General features: G+C 41.6%; 1 protein-coding gene across 3 annotated transcripts in view; it reads left to right on the top strand.

Annotated features, from left to right (window-relative positions):
- arhgap23b (Rho GTPase activating protein 23b) overlaps positions 1 to 25,269 on the top strand; it is a 74,498-nt gene that overhangs the window by 30,329 nt on the left and 18,900 nt on the right. For 2 of the 3 annotated variants that reach the window (XM_005463651.4, XM_005463648.4), the window contains exons 2-9: positions 11,837 to 12,028; positions 12,937 to 12,967; positions 13,453 to 13,545; positions 15,802 to 15,880; positions 15,993 to 16,053; positions 16,827 to 18,231; positions 23,245 to 23,353; positions 24,918 to 24,957. In XM_005463651.4, the coding sequence (XP_005463708.1) occupies positions 11,837 to 12,028; positions 12,937 to 12,967; positions 13,453 to 13,545; positions 15,802 to 15,880; positions 15,993 to 16,053; positions 16,827 to 18,231; positions 23,245 to 23,353; positions 24,918 to 24,957 (2,010 nt within the window). Of the gene's footprint in view, positions 1 to 2,306; positions 2,557 to 11,836; positions 12,029 to 12,936; positions 12,968 to 13,452; positions 13,546 to 15,801; positions 15,881 to 15,992; positions 16,054 to 16,826; positions 18,232 to 23,244; positions 23,354 to 24,917; positions 24,958 to 25,269 lie in introns of all 3 variants that reach the window. The other variant, XM_025909598.1, reaches the window with a different exon arrangement.

The raw sequence follows: 25,269 nt of genomic DNA, 5'->3' as shown, positions 1-25,269 counted from the left end.
ATAAAAAAGAAAGAAATCGTTCTGAATGCATTGGAAGGGGAGGTGAAGGCCAGAGGAGGGTAGGAGATGAAGATGCAGAGTCAGCTGTATGATGTTTGCATGGCTGTCACCCTCTTTTAGTATCTCTACATCACACTTTTACTTCCTTATCTTCATTCTCCCTTTCTCTTGCTTTCAGTCTTAGCTGTATTCAGGTGTTAATAAAACGAGCACTGTGGGCCTGACAGCACTGCTAGAGCTGTTTGGTAAAGCCTAGAGGAGGATGGACACGTGCAGACACACACACACACACACACACACACACACACACAAGCTGGCATTCACATTTAGTTTTTCTAGAAGCACTAGCATTGATGCAAGTTGGTGGTTCAGTTGTAATCATTTATTCATTCTCTTAGAAACCCACATTTACTCAACATGCTGTTATCAAAATCACTGATGCACAGGACAAGTGTTGTTTTACACTTACTCACAGATTTCTCTTTAAACTTATTACACTTATGTGTTTGTGTCAAATCTCGTATTACACTCTTTAAGACCAGTTCATGGCTGTGTGTCCATGGGCAGTTCCTTAAATCCAAAACTTTTAAAGACTTTCAATTATTAAAATGATAATACATGTGAGCATAGAGCAGAGAAGTTATGGTCTGCCTTACAGTATAAAGCACCTTGAGGCGACTGTTGTTGTGATTTGATGCTGTATAAATAAAACTGAATTAAACTGAATAGAAGGGAAGCAATCTAGGCAACAATGACATGTCATGAATTTGCACACTATCTTTGCCAATTTAGCATCATTTAACAACAATCCAAGCAGGTTTGTCTTTTTTCCCTGTTAAAGCAGCAGGCAACATCGATGAAAATTGTGAAAGGTTCCTTCAAGGTTTCAGGACAATTGATGAGCAATTTAATTTGTGAAAAAACAAACACAAAAAACTCGCGCATTTTTAGTTAGTTATTATAAACACACATGTAAAAGACATCAAATTATTAATATGATAAACCAATTTCTAAAATTAAACCACAATAGTGAAACAACCTTAATACACCACTAGTAAAAATTAAACACAGTGTCACTTTACTTGCTAATACAACACTGACCTTACATGTTTAGCGTACAGTTGTTCCATAGTGTAGTAAATAAAAATACCTACTGGTTCTATTATATGTTAAAAGGACACTGTGTGGTGAGCACTGTATATGTAATTCCCTAGAAAAAAGCAACCAGTTCTAACTAATCATATTTCAGAACGTGCGCTCAGAGAATGTTTGTCGTTTTTGCTTGACCTTTTTTTGATGATTTTTCTGTCCCAGATACATTAATAATAATTAATGTAATAATGTAAGTAGACCGACATTTTATAGTATGTTTTCTGAAGAGCAATATCAGCTAGCCAGTTGTGAGTTTAAGAGAAGCTGACAGGCACAGAGAGAGAGAGAATAGCATTTCTCTTTTCTCTACCAGTGGCCTGGACTGTTAAGCTAAAGAATGAGATGAATGTGACTGAAAGAGAAAAAGAGAGAGAAGAGAGAGAGAGAGAGAGAGAGAGCTGGCATGTCAGCAAATAGACCCAAGGCAGGGAGAGAATGAAGAGAGACACACAGTGGAGAGAGGGGAAGACTATACTTAGACACCAATACTGCTCTAGTGCCAGAATAGAGGAGGATATCTTATGAGCACCGTGCGATTTTTGCATTACTTATTTGAGATGGACTTGTTTCTGAAATCCAGAGATGAGTGATGAATATAAGCCAGCCTACACACAGCAAACCACTACATCACTGAACTGAGTGTGTTGCATTTGGACAATTTGAATGCTTTCAAGAGGACGAGCTGAAATTGAAGAAAAGTGCCAGCTTATTTTACAACTAGAATTAACCTGGAACTTATGTTCTTCTATACAAAAAACGTTATATCTAAATGAGAGGATATTGAGGGCAAGAAGAAGTCGATATTTCCTGTTTTGATCACAAAAACACTGAACACTGAGGACTTGCTCAAGAGAAAATGGAAGAAAAGTGAACATCATATTATACGTGAAGTTTGGACTGCGTCTGCATAGCTTGACCATCGATCTTTAAGACCTTTGAAACATGACCAGATGAGTAGACTTACAGACTTTGTGCTTTGCCAGTTCTGATGGTGCTGCTTCAGTAGTTAACATTGTGTAGAACTGTTTTTTTTTACCACCAATTTAACTTACTATTCAGGTCACAATGCAGCAAGTAGAGACTTTGCAAAGATGAACGCAAATCTCAGTCTCACATTCTGAAGCTTTGGTGTGTTTTTATGTGTTTGCTTCAAGGACAATACATGTTTGTTTGAGTGTGGAAGTTCTAATGTTGAGGGTGTCGAGTGTAGCACCAGCTCCAGCAGGCCACAGGTGGCGATTCCAGTGCTCTGTCGGGGTTGACTGTAGCGACGCCGAACCTCGCTGTATCTGGCTGGCTGTTTTAAGGGACGTTTTGCCTCATGCCTCCCCTTGTCAAACACCCATCACATCAACAAGAAGAAGTGCATACCGGAGGGTCATACGTCGCCGTTGCTTGTCTTGGGTAATTAGTTGCGATAAAGCAGTATTAACAAATTTGATTTATTGGTCAAAGGATTAGTTTTGTGCATGAAAATCTTAAACTTGACACACTATGTGGGGCGCTATCTGCTGGATTTAAAGGCACACTAAATTGTTTAAGAACAATGTTTTTGCAGAAAAAGTGTCCCATAGCTACTAATACTCTTAAATAAGTTCTAAAATAACAGTTTAAAATCACAATTTTTTTGGGCAACTGCATGTCAACATCTCATGTTATTTAGCACCCAAAACATTTAATCTAAAACAGGATTAGGTTCCAAGACAAGGTTTGGGGTCATGACCAATGATCATGTAGACATCATTGGGTTAATACCATCATGTAGATATCGACTCACCAAAACAAGAGGGTTTGGGGTTTTGGTCTTTCACTATTACATTAGACAGTAGAGTCATCATGTTTCGACCATGTACCTCACATAGTAGCCATTCTGGTTATTATGGCTTTCCTACCTGAATCATGCAAATATTATAACAGAACACTTAGTATTTTACCTGTTGCAGCTCATATTTGTCCCAAAATGTCTAGTAATTATGAATTATATTGAGACATTATCTTTTATTATAATTTAATTTTTTTTGTCATTTTTGAGTGACATTAACCTAAATTTGATGCTCTGTCACTGGTATGGCATGCAAATTGGGAAATAAACTCCCTAGTGTCTCTCTCTTAACAAGTACTATGGAATACCTCACCTGTTAAATGCATTAAAAATTACCCTATTAGCAGATCAACAGCCCTGACCTATTGCAATAGGGAGAGATCACTTGGAAGAATTTGACATAAATAATTGAGATATAGAAATTTATGTATTTGGCAATTAGACTCCAATGATCCACCATGGCATAACGGAATGCCATATTTATAATATGCAAAGCGGCGCCCAGGTGTCACTGTGGATGATGACGTCATCCAAATAGATGGCAGTACATGCAGCGTTCGGCTGCAGCACCCAGTCCATGAGGCGCTAGAAACTGACTGGGGCTCCGAACAAGCCAAACGGAACTGTGACAAATTGGTGCAAACTGTAGGGAGTGGAGAAGGCCAATTTTTTTCCTTGGATTTTGCAGACAAGGGAATCTGCCAGTAGCCCTTGGTTAAATCCAGTGTTGTGAAAAAGCAAGCAGTGTTTGACCGGTCCAGGAGCTCGTCGACCCAGGGCATGGGATAAGCAGCAAATTGCGTTCATCCTCATGAATGAACTTACGAATCATGGATTTTAAAGTCTTATTCAGCCGCCCCACCAGCCCATCAGTTTGAGGATGGTAGATGCTGGTCGTAACAGATTTAATGCCCAGTAAGTCATACAGCTCTTTCATGACCAAGACATGAACAACGTGCCCTGGTCAGTCAGTTTCTGTTTCGGGATACTGACTTGTGAGATGACGTAAAACAGTGCCTGAGCCACACACTTTGCAGAAATGGTGCACAGCGGAACTGCCTCGGAATATTGCGTTGCATAATCCACCAGAACTAATACAAAGCGATATCTGCGTGCACTCCAGTTAAATGGCCCGATGAGGGTCCATGCCAATGCATTCAAATGGAACCTCCATTAATAGTAGAGGGCGCAAAAGCATTTTTGGAATGGCCGGCTGGTTAACCAGCTGTCACTCTGAGCAGGAAGCGCACCGTCGGCGCACATCCGCTCGGACGCCCGGCCTATAATATCAGGCGCCAAGCAGATCACACAGATGCAGCCTGTCTTTAATCAACACAAAATGCGGGTAGGTCCATGCTGCATCAGGGCACACCAAGTGACCATAAGTTTTTATCACTTGGTCCCTAACCCCTAACCCTGAGCGAAGGGTGTCGTCACAAGACAGCTCTAGAGGAAAACCTTCCGTGGAGTGAATCACTGGAGTCGGCGGGGCCTCACAAGGCCCTGCCATCTCCTCCCCAAAGTCAGCGTCAGATGCCCCCGCGTCACCGCTGAGCACAGCGCAGACACCACACGCCGCTAAAGGTCATGAACACATCCCCACGCACACTGCCCCAACAGGTTACTAAACCCCAGTCAATCTGTCCCCAGAATTAAGGAATGCATCAGGCACGGGCTAACTGCAGCCTTTACTGTTTTGCGCTTGTATTTATTTTGCAGCAGCACTATAGGATATTCATGGATGTCCCCATGTACACACCTAACCTCTTCCCACTATGCCTGCAACAATGCCCCGGGTTGAATAATCAGGCTCCTTCTTATCTTAAAGGCCTCATAGTACCGTGTAACCCTAATAGAGTACCTCACTCTCAGACCCCAGGTCAGTGGTATTTAAAAGTAGAATGGAAGGTAGAGCCTTCAGCCTCCAGCCCATCTTCTGTGAAACCAGCTACCAGTTTGGATTCAGGAGACAGACACCCTCTCTCCTTTTCAGATTAGGCTTAAGACTTTCCTTTTTGGCAAAGCATATAGTTAAGGCTGAATCAGGTGACCCTTAGTTATACTGCAATTGGTCTATGCTGCTGGGGGCTTCCCATGATGCAGCGAGTGTTTCTTCAGTCACCTTTTTCACTCACTATGTGTTTATACATCACTCTAAGTTTATCCTTATTTATTATTAATCTCTGGCTTTCTTCCACCACCTGTCTTTGTCCTGTATTCCTACCCTAACCCCCAACTGGTTTCAGCAGATGGCCATTCCTCCATGAGCCTGGTTCTGCTGGAAGTTCCTTCCTGTTAGAAGGGAGTTTTTCCTTTCCACTGTCAACAATGCGATTGCTCATAAGGGTTCATATGATTGTTGGGTAGGTTCTACCTTACAATGTAAAGAATCTTGAGGTGACTGTTCAGATTGTTATATCTGCTCATTCACAGCTGTCCACTATCAGTTCCTGTCCCCTTCGAGGTCTTAGGCATGATTAGACAAAGACCACCAGCCGCATTGGCCAGCCTCCCCTAGCACTTCTCCCTGAACCCACCGCGGTAGAGCCACTACAGCAGGGCAAGAGCTGAACAGAGGGTGAATCGGCATCCCAGGAGGTAATAACAAAGAGAGTTGACCGCCCACCCGATCACCAGACAGTCTTTTTCTATTGTGTTGTACCTGATTTGTTAATAACTAATAACCAGCCAGTCCCAAGAACCACCTTGCCTCCTTTTTGGTCTTGGGACATGGGCAGGATGCAATAACTGCTGTTTCGTCTGTCTGGGGGTACGCCTGCAGCATATGCAGATGCAGGATTAGACCTCTCTCTGTGCAATTCAGGCATCTTTGTGGAATATAACTCTGATTTCTTTCAAAATTTTATTCAGACACTGGTCCGAATAGACTTGACAGTAACTCATGCAACTCCTTTAAGGTGCAAGACATGAACAATGTGCCCTGGTCAGTCAGTATTTCTTTGTGCATGCTGAATCACCTGAAACAGCGCCTGCATGGCACTCTTTGCAAAAATATTGTTCAGCAGCACTGGTTCGCGATATCACGTTGTATAATCCACCAGAACTAATACAAAGTGATATCCTTGTGCGCTCTGGTGAAATGGCCCAATGACATTCAAATGGGACCTCCATCACCAGTAATGAGCCCAATGGTGCTCTTAAGATATCCTTTCCAGGCAGCATGTGAACCACTGGCACATATCCCCCAAGATATGGCCAGATAATAGAATTGGGCCATGATTTCTTTATGAGTTTTATCATACTCCATATGACCAGCCGTCACATTATAATGAGCCATCTGGAAATTCATTTCCTGGTTGCTGTTAGGGACAAAACTGGGTGTGCTCTTCCTGTGCGCAAGTGTCACAACTCATTCACAAACAGCAGAAATGTCAGTGCAATGTCACTGCGCACTATTTTACCATGAATTTTCATCACTTGTTTAAAGACTTACCATGCAGTATATTCAACAGCATAGAGGATGGTACCGGCCACAACAGACTCATAGAAAATCCTCAGCATTATTCGACAGCTATTGAAATACCTAAGCAACCTCAGAAAATATGAACAGCTCTGACCCTTCCTGTAGAGTGCAGTGGTGTTTTTAGACCAGTACAGTTTATTGTCAGTATGTACTCTGAGGTATTTATAGTCCTCCACAATGTCCACATTGACCCCCTAGATTAAAACAGGAGTCACTGGTTTTCTCATCCACATTCAAAGTGCACAATCAATTCCTTGGTCTTTGTCACGTTGAGCTGCAGATGATTCTGCTCGCACCACTTGACAAAGGAGTCCACCACAGCCCGGTACTCTATCTGATAACCCTTACTGATGCATCCAACCACCACACAGCCATAAGAAAATTTCTGAAGATGGCAGGTCTCTGTAGCTGAGTGGATGAAGTCCATGGTGTAGAGGGTGAACAGGAAAGGGGAGAGGATGGTCCCTTGTACTGCCTAGGTGTTTCTGATCACCTTGTCAGACACACAATGCTGAAGACGCACATATTGTGGTCTTCCTTGTCAGGTAATCAACAATCCAGGACACTAGAGAGACATCCACCTCCATCGCTGTCAGCTTATCACCCAGGAGGGTCCACCTTATGGTATTAAATGCACTGGAAGTTGAAAAACATTACCCTCACAGTGCTCGCTGGTGCTGGCCTATCCAGATGGGTATAGACATGACTGAGCAGTTAGGCAATGGCGTTCTCAACTCCAAGGCGGCACTGGCAAGCGAATTGATGATCCTGATGTGGTCTGACCATAGGTCAGAGCTGATTGAGAATAAGTCTTTCCAGGGTCTTCATGACGTGGGAAGTCAGTGCCACAGGTCTGTAATCCTGGTGGCCACTGGGATGTGGTGTCTTTAGTACAGGAACGAGTCATGATGTCTTCACACCACTGGGACCCTCTGCTATCACAGGCTCATCATGAAGATTTTATCAAAGATTCCACAAAGCTGGGAGTACAGGCCTTGAGGATACGGGGATTCATCACGTCTGGTCCAGCAGACTTGCCTGAATGGAGTCTTCTCAGTTTTCGCTGAACCTGGTTGTGAGTGAAAGTGACAGGTGGGGGAGGGGCATCAAGGACTTTCACAGGAGGCTATGGTGCAAAGTGGAGAGAGAGGGATAGAGAGTGGTGTGGCTGTGGATTGCAGGCTGTCAGAGGGGGGGTGAACATTAACTGCAGTGTCAGATTTGTTTAACAAATTCAGCTTATTGGCTCTGTCTTCATCACACTCTGCTCCTCTACTATTGAATGGCCTGAATCCAGTGATGCCACTCTATACCTCTCTCATGCTGGTCTTCTGGGGTTTCCTCTGCAGCTTTCTCCTGTAATTGTTCTTAGCCTCCCTAATCTTACCCCTCTATAACCTCAATAATCTGCCTGGTTGCGGGCTCTCACATTCAGCTTTCTCTAGATTATGTTGCCCTTTCAGCCTGGTTGCGGGCTCTAACACTCACTTCTCTCCTGATCTATGCTGGTATTTCAGCCTGGTCACAGGTTTACTCTCTCCCTCTCTTATGGCCTATGTCTGCCTTTCAACCTGGTTGCAAGCTGTCCCCCTCTCTCTCTCTCTCTCTCGCTCTCTGTCTACTGGCCTACAACAACCTTTTCAGTTTGTTTGCAGGCTCTCCTAATCTTTTACTAGGCTTTCTTATATTCGCATCAATTTCTATTAGTATACCTATTTTCTTGGTCATGCATAACTAACAATCACAAACACACTGTCATTCTATAGAGCCGAAGGTCTCTGTCACAGTAAGATTGCTCTTAATCTTTTTGAGGGGTCCTGTCCTAAATCCTGTGACCGCTGGGATCTCGTTCTGCTATGATGGGTCATTAGATTCCAATTGCCACATTAATTTTTCTACCTGAAAAAAATCATGTTCAAATTCTTCCAAGTGATTAATCCTTGTTGAAATAAACCCAGGTCAATATGTTCCCAGAATTAGGAGGTGCCCCCATCAGGCACTAACCCACAGCCTTAAGTCTATGTTTTCCCCGGTATTTTATTTCCACCCACACTATGGGATATTTGTGAATGTCCCCATGCATGCATCTGACTTCCACCCATTTCACTTCCAACAATGCCCCCGGATGAACCAGGGTTTGGTAGACCTGGATCTGCAGATATCCTGAGTCCATAATAGCCTAATATTGACTCCACTGGCACCTTACCAGAGTACTGTGCTTCTCTACTGGACCAGGGGAACGTGTCGGAGGGCCAGCGTCACAGAACACCTGTCACAGCTCCATGAGAGGACATTCTTGGCCAATGTGTCCCGCCTGATCGCATCTCCAGCACTGCTGCCCCAACTTTCGTGTGGCTCCTGATGGGCAGGGACCAGTGACTGTAGCCACCGGGACCTGTGGAGAGACGGCAGATGAAAAAGGATTAAACAAGAAACATGATGACACATGGTCAATGCTCCGTAGCAGCCAACCAAGTTGGGTATGTTCCTGCCACGCTGTCAGGGTCAGCCAGACTTGGCCAGGATCATGACGACTTCGAGGCTCGTTGGTCAGTGACATTTGAGTCGCTCCACAAACTTTTCGAGGACAGTTATATTTAGCAGCAGAGCCTCTCCTGGCATGGGGCCAGACTGTAGCCATCTGGCTGCAGCATCGTACAGCCACCTGGCGTAGGTGAAGGGCTGGTGGTGGTATATCTGTGTGGGCCTGCCCCCACTGACCGCACCACTTCATAGTCAACATTCCCTGCTTGCCGTGTGACGACAGAGGGTCCTTGCCACTTGGCAAATAATTTTGAGCTGGATGAATGGAGCAATACTAGTAATACTAGTAATGATCCCATTCTAAATGCGTAGAGTTTAATGTGATGTTGGTCCACCCTTTGCAGCTATGTTTATGGTACTTTTTTTTTTACCATTTTTCAAGAAGTGTATTTGTGAGGTCAGACATTGATCTTGGATGAGAAGTCCTGGGTCTCAGTCTCCGCTCTAATTCATTCCAGAGGTGTTTTGTTGGTTTGCAAACTGGACTCCATGTCTTTATGGACCTTGCTTTGTGCACTGGTGTGCAGTCATGTTGAAACAGGAAGGGACCATCACCAAACTGTTCCCACAAAGTTGAGAGCTTGAAATTGTCGAAAATGTCTTGCTATGCTGAAGCGCTAAGAGTTTCTTTCACTGAAACTAAGGGACAAACCTAACTTGTGAAAATAAACCCCACATCATAATACCCTCTCCACCAGACTTCACACTTGGCTCAGTGCAGTCAGACAATAACCATTCTTCAAATCCAGACACATTCAGATTAATTGGATAGCCAGATGGAGAAGCGTGATTCATCAATCCAGAGAATATGTAGCAACATGCTTTACAACACTGTATCCAACACTTTGCATTGCGTTTGGTGATGTAAGCCTGTGATGCAGCTGTTCAGCCATGGAAACCCATCACATACCTCTTAATGGCTGAGTTCCTGTCATTCCCAACTTGACTGTGAAATATTTATTATCAAAGGAATTTCACAATTAGACTTGTTGCACAGGTGGCAGCTCCTGAAAGCTCAGTGAATTCCACAAATGTTTGTAGAAGCAGTTTACACAGGTGCTTTGTTTTATACACCTCTGACCAATGGAAGTGATTGGAATTACTTAAATTCAGTGTTTTAGGGTGATTTTTATTTCCATCTGTGAACAAGTTCCAGTGCAATTGCTTTGCTTAGATCACTCAAAGACTTTTGACCATTTGTACTCCTCTGCAGGTTCACTATGGATCTAAATCTTGTGCAGATAACAAACTTCAGCTTCTGCATCAAACTGAGCCATTGAATATTCAATTAATAATTGAAAGTTAATAATCATGGCCACCAACAAGAGCTGTGTCTCCACTACAACCCAGTAATAATCAGTTTTAGTGTTAAAGTTTACAGGTTCATAGCACACATTACACCTATTCTCAGATTCCTACACTGACTTCCAGTGAGATAAAGCTCTACAGTGATAGGCCCCTGCTTAAGCAGCAGAACTTCTGAGACCTTTTCACTGCAGCCAGCCTCTCTGATCCTCTAACCAGGGCTTTTCTTACTGCCCCTCACTCTAATTTTACAGTCAGAGGAGATCAGTTACCAGGTTGGCTGACTCTACTATTTGTTTAAAATGACTGCGGAAACGCAATTTTCAGCAGTCCTTAACCTATCATTAATCTTTTCCCTTTTATTTTTGGTCATAGTTTGCAACTATTTGCATGTATGCGTGTATGTTGGAAGAATGTTTGACTGTATGATTGAACATGTTTACTTACTTTACTAACTTCTGTATGTGGTTTTTATTTAAAATGTGAAGTACTTAAGTCTTTAAAAGTGCTATACAAATAAAGTTATTATTGTTGTTGCTGTTGTTGTTGTTGTTATGTCATGGCAGAGTTTTGAAAGGCTGTGAACAATGGAAAGCCCTGAGCAGAAACTACCTGCTCAGTGCTGTAGAGTGTGCATTGCTAGTGTTGCATTGCTTTTAAAATATGTATATAAAAGTAATTACATTCCAGTTTTTATAAGAAACTACATAAAATCACCATCTAATGGCGTCACCATCACTGCCTTCTGTGAAAAATTTCCATGTGACCTCTGCAATGTGTTTAGCACTAAATGGAAATCATTGGTAATCACCTAAACTTATTTCTATATTCAGTTACACTTTCTGCCAAATAGACGTTGCATCAGATGATCTGCTATGCTCTCACTCATTTCCCCAAACCTAACAATCAAATGATGATGTGTATTTTACCTTTAGTGGCCAGGCATGTTTACATACAGAATATCCTTTTGAACCTTAAACATCATGTAGTACACATAGTGCATCGCCTGCTTAAACTGATTTGATGTTGGGCCACGATCCTGGAGAAATGCAGAATGTAAAACATAAAAGATTCCACCTCCTGAACCCTTTACCTTCTTTGTCAGTTGTTTATCTTATTTTCCAGATGTGTGTTTACAAGCCCTAATATGTCCCTGTTGTTGCAAGACTTATTTATAGATGGTATATGTTTAAAAACATATACCATCTATATACCATTGTTGGGAAGTAAAAAGTGGAATCATATGTGAGGTTGCTGGTAAAGTTTCCTCTTTAAAACTATGATGCGTCTTGCTATTGGTTGGATTTTATACTGGTCAGATCAGGCAGTGTCCTCAGTTACTGAACCACCCGCATCCACCAACTCACGCTTCCTTCAATGTGTTCAACTCTGTGGCCTGAAAATGATACTTGTGATAAACATCACTTCAAGGTTCACACAGTAACATTTCAACAGTCTTGATTTTTTTTCAAGAGAAAAAGTGAAGCTAATGCTTACTGATCTAAACATTTATTCCATCTCCTCTATAGGCTAAAGAGAAGAGAGATGGCATATTGTCATCCAGTGAGAACAGGTGTCGGCCACTATCATCAAGCGAGGTGGAGGGTGTATTGTGGCACGGCCCACGAACAATTTTTCTGCAGAAGAACTCACAAGGATTTGGCTTTACTCTGCGGCATTTTATTGTCTACCCACCAAAATCCTTCCTCAATAACCTTAAGGTAAAATACTGCTTTCATTAGATCCACTTGAACTTTGAACTTTTCTTATATTTGAAATCTGCATTACATTAACCCTCTGAGGTCTAAACCATATTTTGAAAAATGGCAAAAGTGACTTTTTATTAAGAAAATGTGAATATATTTTGATGTATGTTAGAATTGTTATTAAAACCAACACTCCATATTCTGATTGCCTAGGGTTAGTTAGGATTAGGGTTACCTGACAATAATTTGAACTCACAGGGTCAATGGAATTTTGTTAAATAAAACTTTGGTAACTTATGAGATGTGGAACTACTATTGAACATTCTGGTAAGATTATGTTATTCTAGCACATTTAGCAACTTCTCTTGCACTGATTGTTTTCTGGAATCAAAACTAAACTTTAAAAATCTGAATCTGAATAACTCAACCCCATATACCTATATCATATACCTTGTTTGGTTTTTTTTATGACTTATTAGGACTGGTGACATTCTCTTAGCCACTAACAGACATCATTAATATCATGTTAATGATGTAATTTAGTAAGTGGCAAAAGGGGAGTGAGAAGTTGTCCTAAAATACTAAATCAGTGTTCATTATTATTATTATTATCATTATTATGAGTGATTTATTTGGAACTTTTTTTATTTTTTAGCCATTTTTGTGTGGTGTAGCAGCAAGTCTCAGTGCATGTACAGAGGGCTTTAGGTGCCAAGGTCAGGAATAAAATAATTCAGCATAGTATCAAAAGCCCGAGGTAGACCAATCAGACCACCAATCAAATAGAAAGCAGCATGTTAATGTGTAAGTGTGTTTATGGGAAACTCAGGCAGAATGCCATGGAGGCAGAAAGGCAGCAGCCAGACCTGAAGCAGTGTCCTCTGGTCCTCCTTATCTTAACACCTGCCCTGTTTCTTTCACAGGATGAAGAGAATGGAAATGGAACTAGAAAAGGTAGGTGTTTCCTATTTCTGCTAACTTAATCAACTGCACACTGTTTGCAAATGTTTACACATTTACAGGAGGTTGGATTTATATAATGAGTCGCATCAATATTTCTTCTAAGTGTCTTAACATGTCCTTGGGCCCCTATTGTGTTATGTTTTGTAACATGGTAAATGGACTGGATTCTTATATAGCGCTTTACTTTTCTCCCAGGGCTCTCAAAGCTCTTTATACAACATGCCTCATTCACCCATTCATAGAAGCATTTTTTCTATGCTTAAGTGCAACATTCACACACATGTGATCCATTGGATCTTGCCCAAGGATACTTGACATGCAGACTGGGGCAGCCAAGGATCAAATCACCAACCTTCCAATTATCAGGAGACCTGGTCCCCAAACAACAAACAAAGAGGATAAGGTTTTATTTTGTTTGTTTTTACATGTACTTAGATCTGATATAACACTGTGGACTTTAATGATACTTTAACCAGGTTGCCAGAGGTCTTGGTTGGAGCCAATGGACACAATCTTCGTGAAGAGTGTGAAAGAAAATGGTCCCGCGCAACAAGCTGGACTGTGTACAGGTAGGAGACATGCACCTTCACAACATGAACGACACACTTGATTCTGTGGTTAAAAATGTGAAATCAAAAATGACCTCTGACAAAAAAATCTAATTTCTGCTGTTCAGTACAGAAGAAATTTAAACTTTTACAAATTATACCAAATTGTAAAACTCTTAGCTGTGTCTCTAATAAAACCTTTGTAACTTTGCTCTGCTTCACTTCCGCACCATCAGGTAATGTTCATATATTGATTCATGGTTTTCTTCCATTTTTGATCTATTGCAGAATATTTTTAAGGTGGTTATCTGCTATAAAAAAGACAGGCCAGCAAAATCTCCTTCGTGTTTTTCTGTGTTTTATCCTCAGTTACTTTGACACAAAGATCATTTGATGAAGTCTCATGAGCATCAGCTGTGTTTTTTACATAGATATAAAATTATGGATATGTACTGATAAATAATCATAATTATAATATTTCTAACTGTCTGAGTCAAAATTGAATTAAATTGAATTGAATCGGGACACTGTGAATCAGAATTGAATCAGTTATAAAAAAATCAATGATGATACCCAGCCCTAATTACAACATCTCAATACACCCAGCCAAAATATGCAATAATAGCCCACCAGTAGCTTTGACAATAGAATGAATTACACTATCATTAGCCTATAAAACTATTCAGATCTATTCTCAGTAATGATCTGAATAGTTATTTAGTCTTGGACCTATCTCTCTGGGGTCAAACATGTCAACATGGATAAAATTTACTGGCATAGTCATAAATCTTTTTAAAAGATTATAGTATAATCTAAAACTGAATAATTATAATAACATATAACAATGTAATTTTATTACAGATTCACACTTAATTATCATGTATATATTAATTTTGTATTTGGAACAATGTCAAGAACAGAAAGAAAGAGAACTACAGTGTCCAAAGATGTGCAGTCAGTGATATTAGGTTAATTGCTGAGTCTAAATTGCAAATAGGTGTGAATGTGAATGGTTGTCATTCTTTCTGTGCTAGCTCTGCAAATACTTGCAACCTATCCAGGGTATACCCCGCCTCTCACACTATGGCAGCTGGAATAGGCTCCAGTCCACTCATGAAACTGAATTGGATAAGTGGAAGAAAATGGATGAATGGACAGATTGAAATTTCTTGTCTTTACCTGTCTTCGTAATATAGAGTAGTAAGACTGAAACAGTTTGTTCAGAGACTAATAACACACTATCAATGAATAAATGGGTTCAAAATTTACCATATTTGGGTGGCTGTAGCTCAGGAGGCAGAGCTACAGTGGAAGGTTGGTGTTTCGGTCCCTGGCTGCTCCAGTCTGCATGCTAAATATATTTGTGGGCAAGATAATAATCCCAAGTTGCTCTCCGAAATACCCATCTCTGTGTGAAAATTAGATAGAAAGCACTTAATCATAGAAAAATAGTTCTTGTATGAATGGGTGAGTGGAGCATCTTGGATAAAGTACTTTGAGTGCCCAGGTAGAGAGCAGTAAAGCGCTATATATAAAAACCAGTAGATTTACCTATTTGATGCAAATAAATGTAGTCTAAAGCCCTTTGAGTGGTTAGTAAGACTAGAGGAGTGCTATATACACACTTCTAAGAAATTTGTCAAGTGCCACTGTTCAACTGATTGCTAACATAAAAACAACAACACAGCACATAGGCATGTGGACACGGTCAAGACCATTAGCTGAAATTTGAACTGCTGACAATCACAGTTGGGAAGAAAGGTGGAATGGCTGTTGGTGCCAGACAGACTATTCAGAAACTGTTCCCACAAAACAACTAGAGAGTTTAGTGAGAATGTTTTGAAAAAGTGGTGAATGGCTAGACTGGGTTGAGATGTTAGGACTGCAGTAACTCAAATAAACGCTCGTTAAAACAAGGTATGCGAAAGAGCATCTCTGAATGCGCAAAACCTTGAAGCAGATGTACTACAGCAGCAGAAGACCACACTGTGGACCATTCCTGTCAGCTACAAACAAGGAGTTCATGCTATATTTTGCATGAGCTCACCATAATTGGACAACAGAAGATTGCAACAATGTTGCCTGATCTGAGAATTTTGCTTAAACAACATGAAAGCAATGATCTATCCTGCCTTGTGTTAATGGTTCAGCCTGCTGGTGGTCTAATAGTGTGGGAGATATTTTTCTGGGAACACTTTGGGTCCTTTAGTAACCCAAAGTGCATGCAACTTTTATTTTCCTTTCCTCTCTTAGTGTGTGTGCCTTTGTGTCTTCCAGGGGACAGACTGGTGAAGGTGAACGGGCAGAGCATTCTGGGGAAAACCTACTCTCAGGTTATAGCACTCATCCAAAACAGGTTGGAGATATTTTAAATCACATTGATTACATCTAAATTCTTTATCAAGGAATTTTATTTTTATTTTTATTTTATTTTCTGGCATTTTTTCTGGCATTTTTTTCTCTTGTAGTGAAAACATTCTGGAGCTCTCTATTATGCCAAAAGATGAGGATGTGTTGCAGTTGGTAAGTGTGAGTATAGTCTTTCTTTAATATTCTCTTCTTCTCTTCTTTTCCCTTGTGACCTGTGTAACCATCAGTGAGCTAGCCATCAGTGTAACAACAGGGGTTTAAATTTCTGCTTCAGTTCATCAGAAAATGTTCAAATGTTTGTGTATGGACAGAAAGGACTTCATTATCAACTGGCATGCACAGGTAACTGTGTAATTAATTAATTGGTAAATGGCCTGTATTTGTAGAGCGCTTTACTAGTCCCTAAGGACCCAAAGCGCTTTACACATTCAGTCATCCACCCATTCACACACACATTCACACACTGGTGATGGCAAGCTACATTGTAGCCACAGCCACCCTGGGGCGCACTGACAGAGGCGAGGCTGCCGGACACTGGCGCCACCGGGCCCTCTGACCATCACCAGTAGGCAACGGGTGAAGTGTCTTGCCCAAGGACACAACGACCAAGACTGTCGGAGCCGGGGCTCGAACCGGCAACCTTCCGATTACAAGACGAACTCCCAACTCTTGAGCCACGATTGCCCCTCTGTTAAAAGAGAAGGGAATGAGATAAAAATAGATCACCCAAAAAAGAACCTGTTAAAAATGCTTTGAAGTTTACAAGCTGGGTTCCAATGTTGGTTGTACGGTAAAGATTTACAGACAGAAAGCCAGAAAAAGTGCTGCATGGTGTGTCCTGACTGACTCTGCCCACTCTGCCCTCTTGTTGTCCTTGCTGTTCATCTTGCCTTTTGATTTTACATTGTCTCCTCCCCCCCTGCTGTCCTCAGGCATACTCCAAGGATGCCTACATGAAAGGCAATGAGCCATACTCAGGTAAAGCCCGAAACCTCCCTGAGCCACCACCTCTTTACCACCGGACAAACAAGCCCAGCTCTACTTCCTCACAGACTAGCCACAACATTCACAGCTCCCTTGACAACTGGCAGTGTCGAACCAGCCCTGTCAGCCCACCATTAGACAACCGCCCCCCTGCTGCTTCTACTCTCCCCGTGTGCTGGTTCAGGAGTCCTGAGGATCCAAGCATTCGATTTGCCCCGTCGGGGGGACACCACGGACGGTCCTCATCTGCCGTTACTGCACTGGACTTTCACTTTGTTAACCACAATGCAGCCATCGCTTCTGCAACTCTGCCTCCACCTCGGAAAGCTCCTGCCCATGTTCATGTTGGCACCCTCTACCACCAGGCACTGTCAGACTATAGCCACACTCATGGCACAGAATGCATGTCACCCCAGCATCGCAGTATATCTCAGGATCATTTAGCTGAGCTGGGGTTGGGCTTGACAGTTACTCCCAAACCATCAGCTACTGCTGTTGCTTCTTTAGAGCAACGGAGAAGGGAAACCCTCCTACACCACCAGGCAGCTGCTGCTGCTCACTATTCCTGTTGGTTCAGCAGCTGTGGTAGTTTATCAGGACCAGCAAAGAAGTCCTGTTCAGAGACCCTGCTGGCAGCCTATGCCGAATATGAGCACAACTACGGACGTTCTATGGAAACACTGGCCCAAGCCTCCGCTCTGGTCACTGCACATTCTGAACCAACTTCGCAAAGCTCCAACATGACAAAATTCAACATTCAGAAAGACCTAAGAACCTCGGAACCTCAGCACCAAAACACAGTAAAATCATCTATCACAACCTCTTCTACAGGGCCTCCCAGTGAGAGACAGTCAGGTCAGCAAGTAGCAGAGCCCCAGAAAAGGAGAGGAAGAGAGGAAGAGCAAGTGGGCTACAAAAGTTACAGCCCTACGTTTTCTCACAAAGCTGGTCATGTCTTTCAGCAAGCCCACTCCTTTAGAGAGCCTGGCTACAGCAGCCCTCACTTTGACTGGAGGCCTGCCACCAGTAGCAGCCCTGCTGATACTGATGTAGGGTCCAAGTTCATCACCCCTCAGTCTGCATCAGAGGAGGAGATAATGGAGCTTGGGGAACACAGAGAAGTCATCTCTCCTGTATCCACGACTCAAGAGGTGGTCCTTAGGCAGAAGCTGCCTCCAGGTTGTCATACCCCCATTCAGACTCTGCAACATCCGCACTACACCACACCTGAGGAGCTGCCTGGTTTGACACCCTGCACCTCTCCTGTCCCTGCAGAGACTGTTCCCAACCGCAGGTCCAGCGGCAACCTGGCACAGAATGCATTTGATTCCTTATCCTCTATTCCCTTCATAGGTTAGTAACCTTTCCTCAAACTTACATAGTTATAAGTTGTCAAATCTTGCCAAGATTGTAACAAATTTAAAGGTTGTAATGAATGCTTTTAAACTGGATATTTACAACAATGTTAAAAGTGCTGTTTTATGTCATTATTCATTATTCTCAACATTTCTTGTCTAGTCTTCTGACGGATATTAAATGGAGAGAAATAAAATATATCAAAGAGATCTTTAATATTTGATCCAAAACTAAAACTTGAGTTTTAGTTCACAAAACTCACACAAAATGCAACTGAAGGCACAAATAATCTTTAAGATCCTGTCAGCTAGGCACATAGCTCAGCAGCATTGTCTTAAAAGCACTGTGAGTGCCAGTCTTTTTACCATTTACCAAAATTGTATGACAATATTTCAAAAAAAGTTGCAGTAAAAGTATTTTTGTCAGTATAGTCAAAAAAACCCAACAATGTTTCATTGACATTTGCAGCATGGAGCACCAGCATTTATAGTAAATACAGGGCATTTATTTTCACCCTTTTTTAATGAGTTACACACTGCCTAATTTAAAGTGTGAATTTAACCACGGTGTCAGTAGCAGCAGTATTACACCCAGTGGCAGGGCATAAATCGAATTTAAGCCCAAAAGTGACCCTTGAAATATGAAGTAAAAATCTAAAATAACGTCTTTACAGTTAAATTCAATAATAAGTAAAGTAACTCAACCTCTTACCTTTTCAGGATTTGCAGGAGCCACAATATTGTCACATAATTGACAAAATTGAAACTGAAAAATGATTTTTGTGGTGTCGAATCATGGTCGAGCTTTTAACCAGCTGCCTAAAGCCCATCAGCATCAGTTGTTTTCATCCGTCATTTACTCTTCCTATCATATGGAGTGCAATTAGCGAAGGCACGAGTCATGTTTACATTTAGGTTTCACATCACCAGCTGCTCGTATCTCCTCTTTTAGTTTGACTCAATACTGTTTTTGTTTTACAACACTCCTCGATTCCACAGGCATCGTGGGACAACAGCAATGATATTACAATATCACATTTTTAAATCATGTATTAATTTAAATTGTGTGAAGTCACTCTTCCGTGGATCTTGCCATGCTCCTGTGCATCACGCCTGGCTCTGAAGATCACGTAGCCCTCTGGTGTTGTTGGCTTGTCTGGTTTCACAAGTTTGAAAAAACAAAGCACTGACCAGTCCTGAATGCACTGCTGCATAGATGTGCTGTATCAGAGGTGCCGGATCATAACAGATGGTAACTTTTGCGGAAACAAGAAGACACAAAAAAACAATAGCTAAAAAGTAGGTCTGACTCTAAGCAATCTATGACGTTGCAACAGACCACCATGTTAATTCAAAAAGGCCTCGCTTGCCTCAGTTAAGGTCAGTGTTCATGACTCAACAATAAGAATGAAAAAGAAAAATAGCCATAGGTGATTCTCCAGTTTTCCTGCCTTTCAGCCTACAGAGATTCCCAATTCAATAATAATTCAATACAATTCCCTGACAATAAACCATCTTAAACTGAACACACCTAACAATGTGGCTGAATTAAAAAAACAATGTTTGCTGCTTAACTCAATTATTTATTTATTTTTTTGCTGCCAGATCCTCCTGGCAGCAAGCAAAAAAGCCAGAACAAAATGTTGGAATCAGGAAAATCTCCCTAATACCACATTGTTTGTCAGTATTATATACATACATATACATTCCCTGGAACAAATAACATTTTATTATTAGCCATAGCAACTAGCTGCTACTTTAATGAAAATTTAAAAGACAGCTAACATGGCTAGTGGATAATTGATAATCATTAAAAACCTATGTTTGCTGTGTGCCCTGACCAGGCTGACATTTAGTGTTTCTATTTATGACTCACTGTTGTTAAAACAGGGGCTTCACTGACCTCATTAAGTGTTATTCAGTGATGCGAACATCAACTCCTGTTCATGTGTTCAGTTGCTACTCAGGGGAGGAGATGTGTGCCTATCTGTCTGCAGCAGTGGTGTGTGATGATGTGTGTCAGCTGGAAGAGGTGAAGATAGTTTATATCCATATTGTGGCAAATAATTATCTAATCCAATAGTAATGATCAGTTTAACATTGTGTCACAGGTCCGCGACACAATGTGTAACAAGTCTAGTTTAACGTCTTGATGCATTCTCAATCATCCAGGAAAGTAAATCTCCAAAAGTTGAATCTGTTCATCTGGACGTAGCGTTTTGTGGGAGAAACGTTTCGTCACTCATCCAAGTGACTTCTTCAGTCTCAGCTGACTGCAGGTTTCCCCAAACCTTATGAGAAGGTGAGAGATGTCATTATGGAGGCAGATGAAACCATGGTCTCGTACGACGTTACATCTCTCTTCACTTGCATCCCAGTCACGGAAGCGTTGGAGGTAGTCCGTAAGAGATTACAGGATGACACCAACCTCAGCAGCAGGACCACTCTCAGCATCGACCAAGTGTGTTTGCTTTTGGAACTGTGTCTTCATTCCACCTACTTCACATACAAGGGTCAGTTCTACAGGCAGAAACATGGGTGTGCCATGGGCTCCCCAGTTTCACCCATCGTGGCCAATTTGTACATGGAAGAAGTGGAAAAGAGGGCGTTGCTATCCTACCCTGGAACACCACCAAGCCATTGGTTCAGATATGTGGATGACACCTGGGTGAAAATCAAATCTCAGGACGTACTACATTTCACGGATCACATTAACTCGGTGGACCAACACATCAAATTCACCAGGGAGGATATGAAAAGTGGCAGGTTAGCCTTCTTAGACTGTGAGATTTCCATCAGTAATGGGGGACATCTAAAAGCTGATGTGTACCGTAAACCTACGCATACGGATCAGTATCTAAGGTTTGACTCTCATCATCCACTGGAGCACAAACTGGGTGTCATCAGGACGCTACAACACAGAGCGAATACCATCCCCACTGACACAGCGGCCAGGGAGGCAGAAGAACAGTACATCAAGAAGGCCCTGAGTAAATGTGGTTATCCCAGCTGGACTTTTGTCAAAGCTGGGAAGGCACCTAAAGAAAGCTCCAGCCGATCCAGGAGAGAAGGACAACCGCTGCCCAGGCGAAAACCTGTAGTGATCCCATATGTGTCAGGAGTATTGGAACAGTTGAGACGCATTTTTTCTAAACACCGGGTCTCTGTGGCTTTTAAACCCCAAAATAAGCTGCGCCAAAAACTGGTCCACCCCAAGGATCGGGTCCCCCGACACAAACAGAGTAACATAGTGTACGCTGTTAAGTGCCAGGAGGATTGCCAGGATTTATACATCGGGGAAACCAAACAACCTCTAGCGAAGCGGATGGCACAACACAGAAGAGCTACCTCATCAGGCCAGGACTCTGCAGTTTATTTACACCTACAGGCCAGTGGACACTCTTTCAACGATGAGGATGTACACATCCTGGACAGGGAGGAACGCTGGTTTGAGCGCGGAGTCAAGGAGGCCATTTACATGAAAAGGGAAAGACCATCTCTGAATCGAGGAGGGGGCCTAAGGGTACATCTTTCGCCATCTTACAATGCTGTGATTGCAGCCATTCCCCAACTCTCTGTGAATGGTACTCATGGCCATTGATCAGTGTTCTTTGATCAGTGGGTTTTGGTCAGTGATTGTTGATCAATGGTCATGGGAATTTGCATAATTATGATTAAGGAACTGACCTCACAGCCCATTGTTCCTTCAGTGGGCTGGTTTCAGTCATTATGCAAATGTACTGTTTATAAGGTTTGGGGAAACCTGCAGTCAGCTGAGACTGAAGAAGTCACTTGAATGAGTGACGAAACGTTTCTCCCACAAAACGCTACATCCAGATGAACAGATTCAACTTTTGGAGAAGTCTAGTTTAAATTCTTCTTGTGAAAAAATGTTTCTAGATTAGACGCTAAAGTGATGTTAAGAACGAGATAAATATCACAAAGTGCTTCACATCAAAAATGTTTGAAGAAACAAATCAAAACAAAAGTTACACAAAAGCAAGTCTAAAAAGAGTTCTAGATGAGTTTTAGCTACTTTTCGCAAGACATCACTGAGTCCAGATCTCAGGCTCAGTAGGTGAGCGTTCCAGAGCTTGGAGGCACAGCCATACAAGGTTGTGTATGGCTGTGTGCCATTGAGTATGGTGTTAAGTCATGTGGTCAATAGCCCCTGGCCATATGACTTAAAGGATGTACAGATTTCACTGATGTACGCTGGTGTTTGTCTAAAAGTCAAAACCAGAATCTTAAAGTGCTCTCTGAAGTTAATCTGAACTGAATTAGCAACAGTGTAAAATGTAAATACTTGGAAAACATACTCAGAAGCCTTTCAGCAGCATTGTGAACAACCTATATATATTTTTTTATAGGAAGTTTTCTTAAGACAAGTAAACAATGAATTATATTAACCCAGTTATGTTGAAATAAAGGCGTGATTCACAATGTCTGGTTCAGAGCATGACACAGTGGAACTTGCCAATGTTTCTTAAGTGATAAGAGCAGGTTTTAACATGAGCTTCCAAAGTTACAACTGAGCCAAGGTTACCCCAAGTCTCCTGATAGGAGATTTCACAAATGTGGCAAGAGTTTCTAATATCTTAGGCACAAACCTGTCTGTGACACAACAAGAACTACTGTTTTCTCTTCATTAAGATGGAGATATTATACTAATATATATTTGAGATGATTTTTCCCTTCATTGAACCTCACGCTTTACCAACCATAACCTCACCTGAGGAAACTATTGGGCTTATCTTGTCACTGTTTAATCTCTGACCTTTCATGCATTTTTGCTTACATGTGATGATGACCTTGCAAGTGAATCCACCAATCCTAGTACTGATCTCTAGGCACATTGTAGCAGCCTGCTCTGTTGTGTTAAGTTCTCAGGTCATCTTCACTTCCACCTCTGCCTCTGCCTCTCTCAGTCAAATGTTGGCTTTTTTGTTGTAACCCCGGCTTCTGTCTCCTTCTCCTCTTTTTCTCTCTGATTTACCTTGTGTATTTACAGGTAGTATTAAAAATCGACGCTCCTCTTACCTACTCGCCATCACCACTGAGAGATCCAGGTCCTGTGACGAGGGTCTCAACACCTTCAGGGAAGAAAGCCCTGTCTTCTCGTAAGTCAAGAATCCTGGAAATTAAATTTGATGGCTTTGCATCATTCCAGATATAGGCCGTTTTCCATCTCAGGAACTCAGGAGGTGTAAGATTTCTTTCACTTTAACTTTTTTTGTGATTTGTGTGTCCACTACAGAGGACATAAATGAATATCCGAGTCTCAGGAAGTCGACATGTTTTCACAGAGTAAAAGTCAAACATTGTACAACAATTAAAACACGGTTGATGTCAGAATCATGTTAAAAATAAATAAAAACATATAACAAAAGTATGTCAACAGAAGTTTTTTTTTTTTTTACTTTTTAAGAGCTGGAATGAGCCTTGGTGCCACAGACTGGATTAAGTCTTGTACAAGGGACAACTAATAGATTTTGAGCTTATGAGCCAAGACAGCGAACAGCAGTGTACTTAACAAGTAGTTCAGATATACAGTCTGGACTCAGTGCTCCCAAAGTATTAAAAGAATGTAAAGCGACAACAGAGCTCACTGCAGGCAGATGGGCTGTCCCTGAAGTGGAGCGGACAGCAAACACACTTTCTCTCCTTGACCATAAAATCAACTTTAGTGTCATTTTATCAAAGTTGGGAAAGACAGCAACTTAGCCACAAAGTGGTAGGCCACTGAAAATCACAGAGAAAAGTCAGTGGGTGGTAAGGTGTATAGTGAGGAGAGGTCGCCAGCTCTCTGCAGATACTTGTCTGTCTGCATTGTGCCAAGTGTAAAGTTTGATGGAGGGGGGACTATGTTGTAAGTTTGTTTTTCAGGAGTTGGTCTTGTTCTCTTAGTTCCAGTAAAATGGAATACCAAGACATTTTTGACCAAGACAATTCCATGCTCCGAACTTTGTGGGAACAATTTGGGAATGATCCCTTCCTGTTCCAACATGACTGTGCACCAGTGGACAATGGAAGGTTGATAAAGACATGCATGAGCAAGTTTGGTGTGGAAGAACTTGAGTAGCTTGCATAGAGTCCTGACCTCAGTCCAATAGAACACTGTCGGGATGAATTAGAGCAGAGACTGTGAGCCAAGCTTTCTTGGCCATCAATGTTTCACATCACAAATGCACTTCTGGGGGAATGGTCACAAATTCCCATAATGCACTCCTAAAATTTGTGGAAAGCTTTCCCAGAAAAGTTGAAGCTGTCATAGCTACAAATGGTGCTGACATTATATTAAATGTTATGGCTTAAGAATGGAATGTCAGTCAATTTCATATGCATGTAAGCATCTGAACAACTTTTTCTAATTATTTTTTACACATTTTACCTGCAATTACATATGCAGGTAATTTTGCTCATTGGTCAAAGCTGATTCAAAATTATTACGGAACCTCCTGAATCCAGTGATTCCGACACAATAGTGAAATCAAAAAGGCTAAAAGGAATGGGTAATGAGAGTGTTCATGCAAACATTCATGCCAAGTCAGACTTACTGTGGAAAAAAGGTCAAGTTAATCTTCTAGTTCAACCAAATAATACAGAGTAATCAATAAAACTTGAAAAACTTGAATTTTATTGAACATGTCTATATCTGTAACTTGTTTGCTGTCTGCTCCACAGTAAACTACCGAAAAGGGTCAAGAGCTTTTTCACGGATGGGGTGAGTCACTCTCATTTCTAAATACTTGACCTGGATATTGTCATATCCATTGTTTTCTATATTTAGTTCACTGGTGTTTACAGGAACCCAGTAACCACTGTCTTTGTAAGTTCCATAAGAATAGAATAGAATAGAATAGAATAGAATAGCCCTTTATTGTTATTGTACATGTACAACGAAATTGTGGGTGCTCCACACCAACTGTGCTGGAATAAAATATAAATAGCAACAGGAATAAATAGCAAACAGGAGAAATATATACAATCAAGAGGGATATATAGAAAAAAAAAGAGAAAGGCACACAAAGAACAA

Source organism: Oreochromis niloticus, linkage group LG8 (genome assembly GCF_001858045.2).
Source record: "Oreochromis niloticus isolate F11D_XX linkage group LG8, O_niloticus_UMD_NMBU, whole genome shotgun sequence".
Classification (NCBI taxonomy): domain Eukaryota; kingdom Metazoa; phylum Chordata; class Actinopteri; order Cichliformes; family Cichlidae; genus Oreochromis; species Oreochromis niloticus.
Note: the sequence above shows the minus strand (reverse complement) of the source record. Positions and strands in the feature narration are given on the sequence as shown.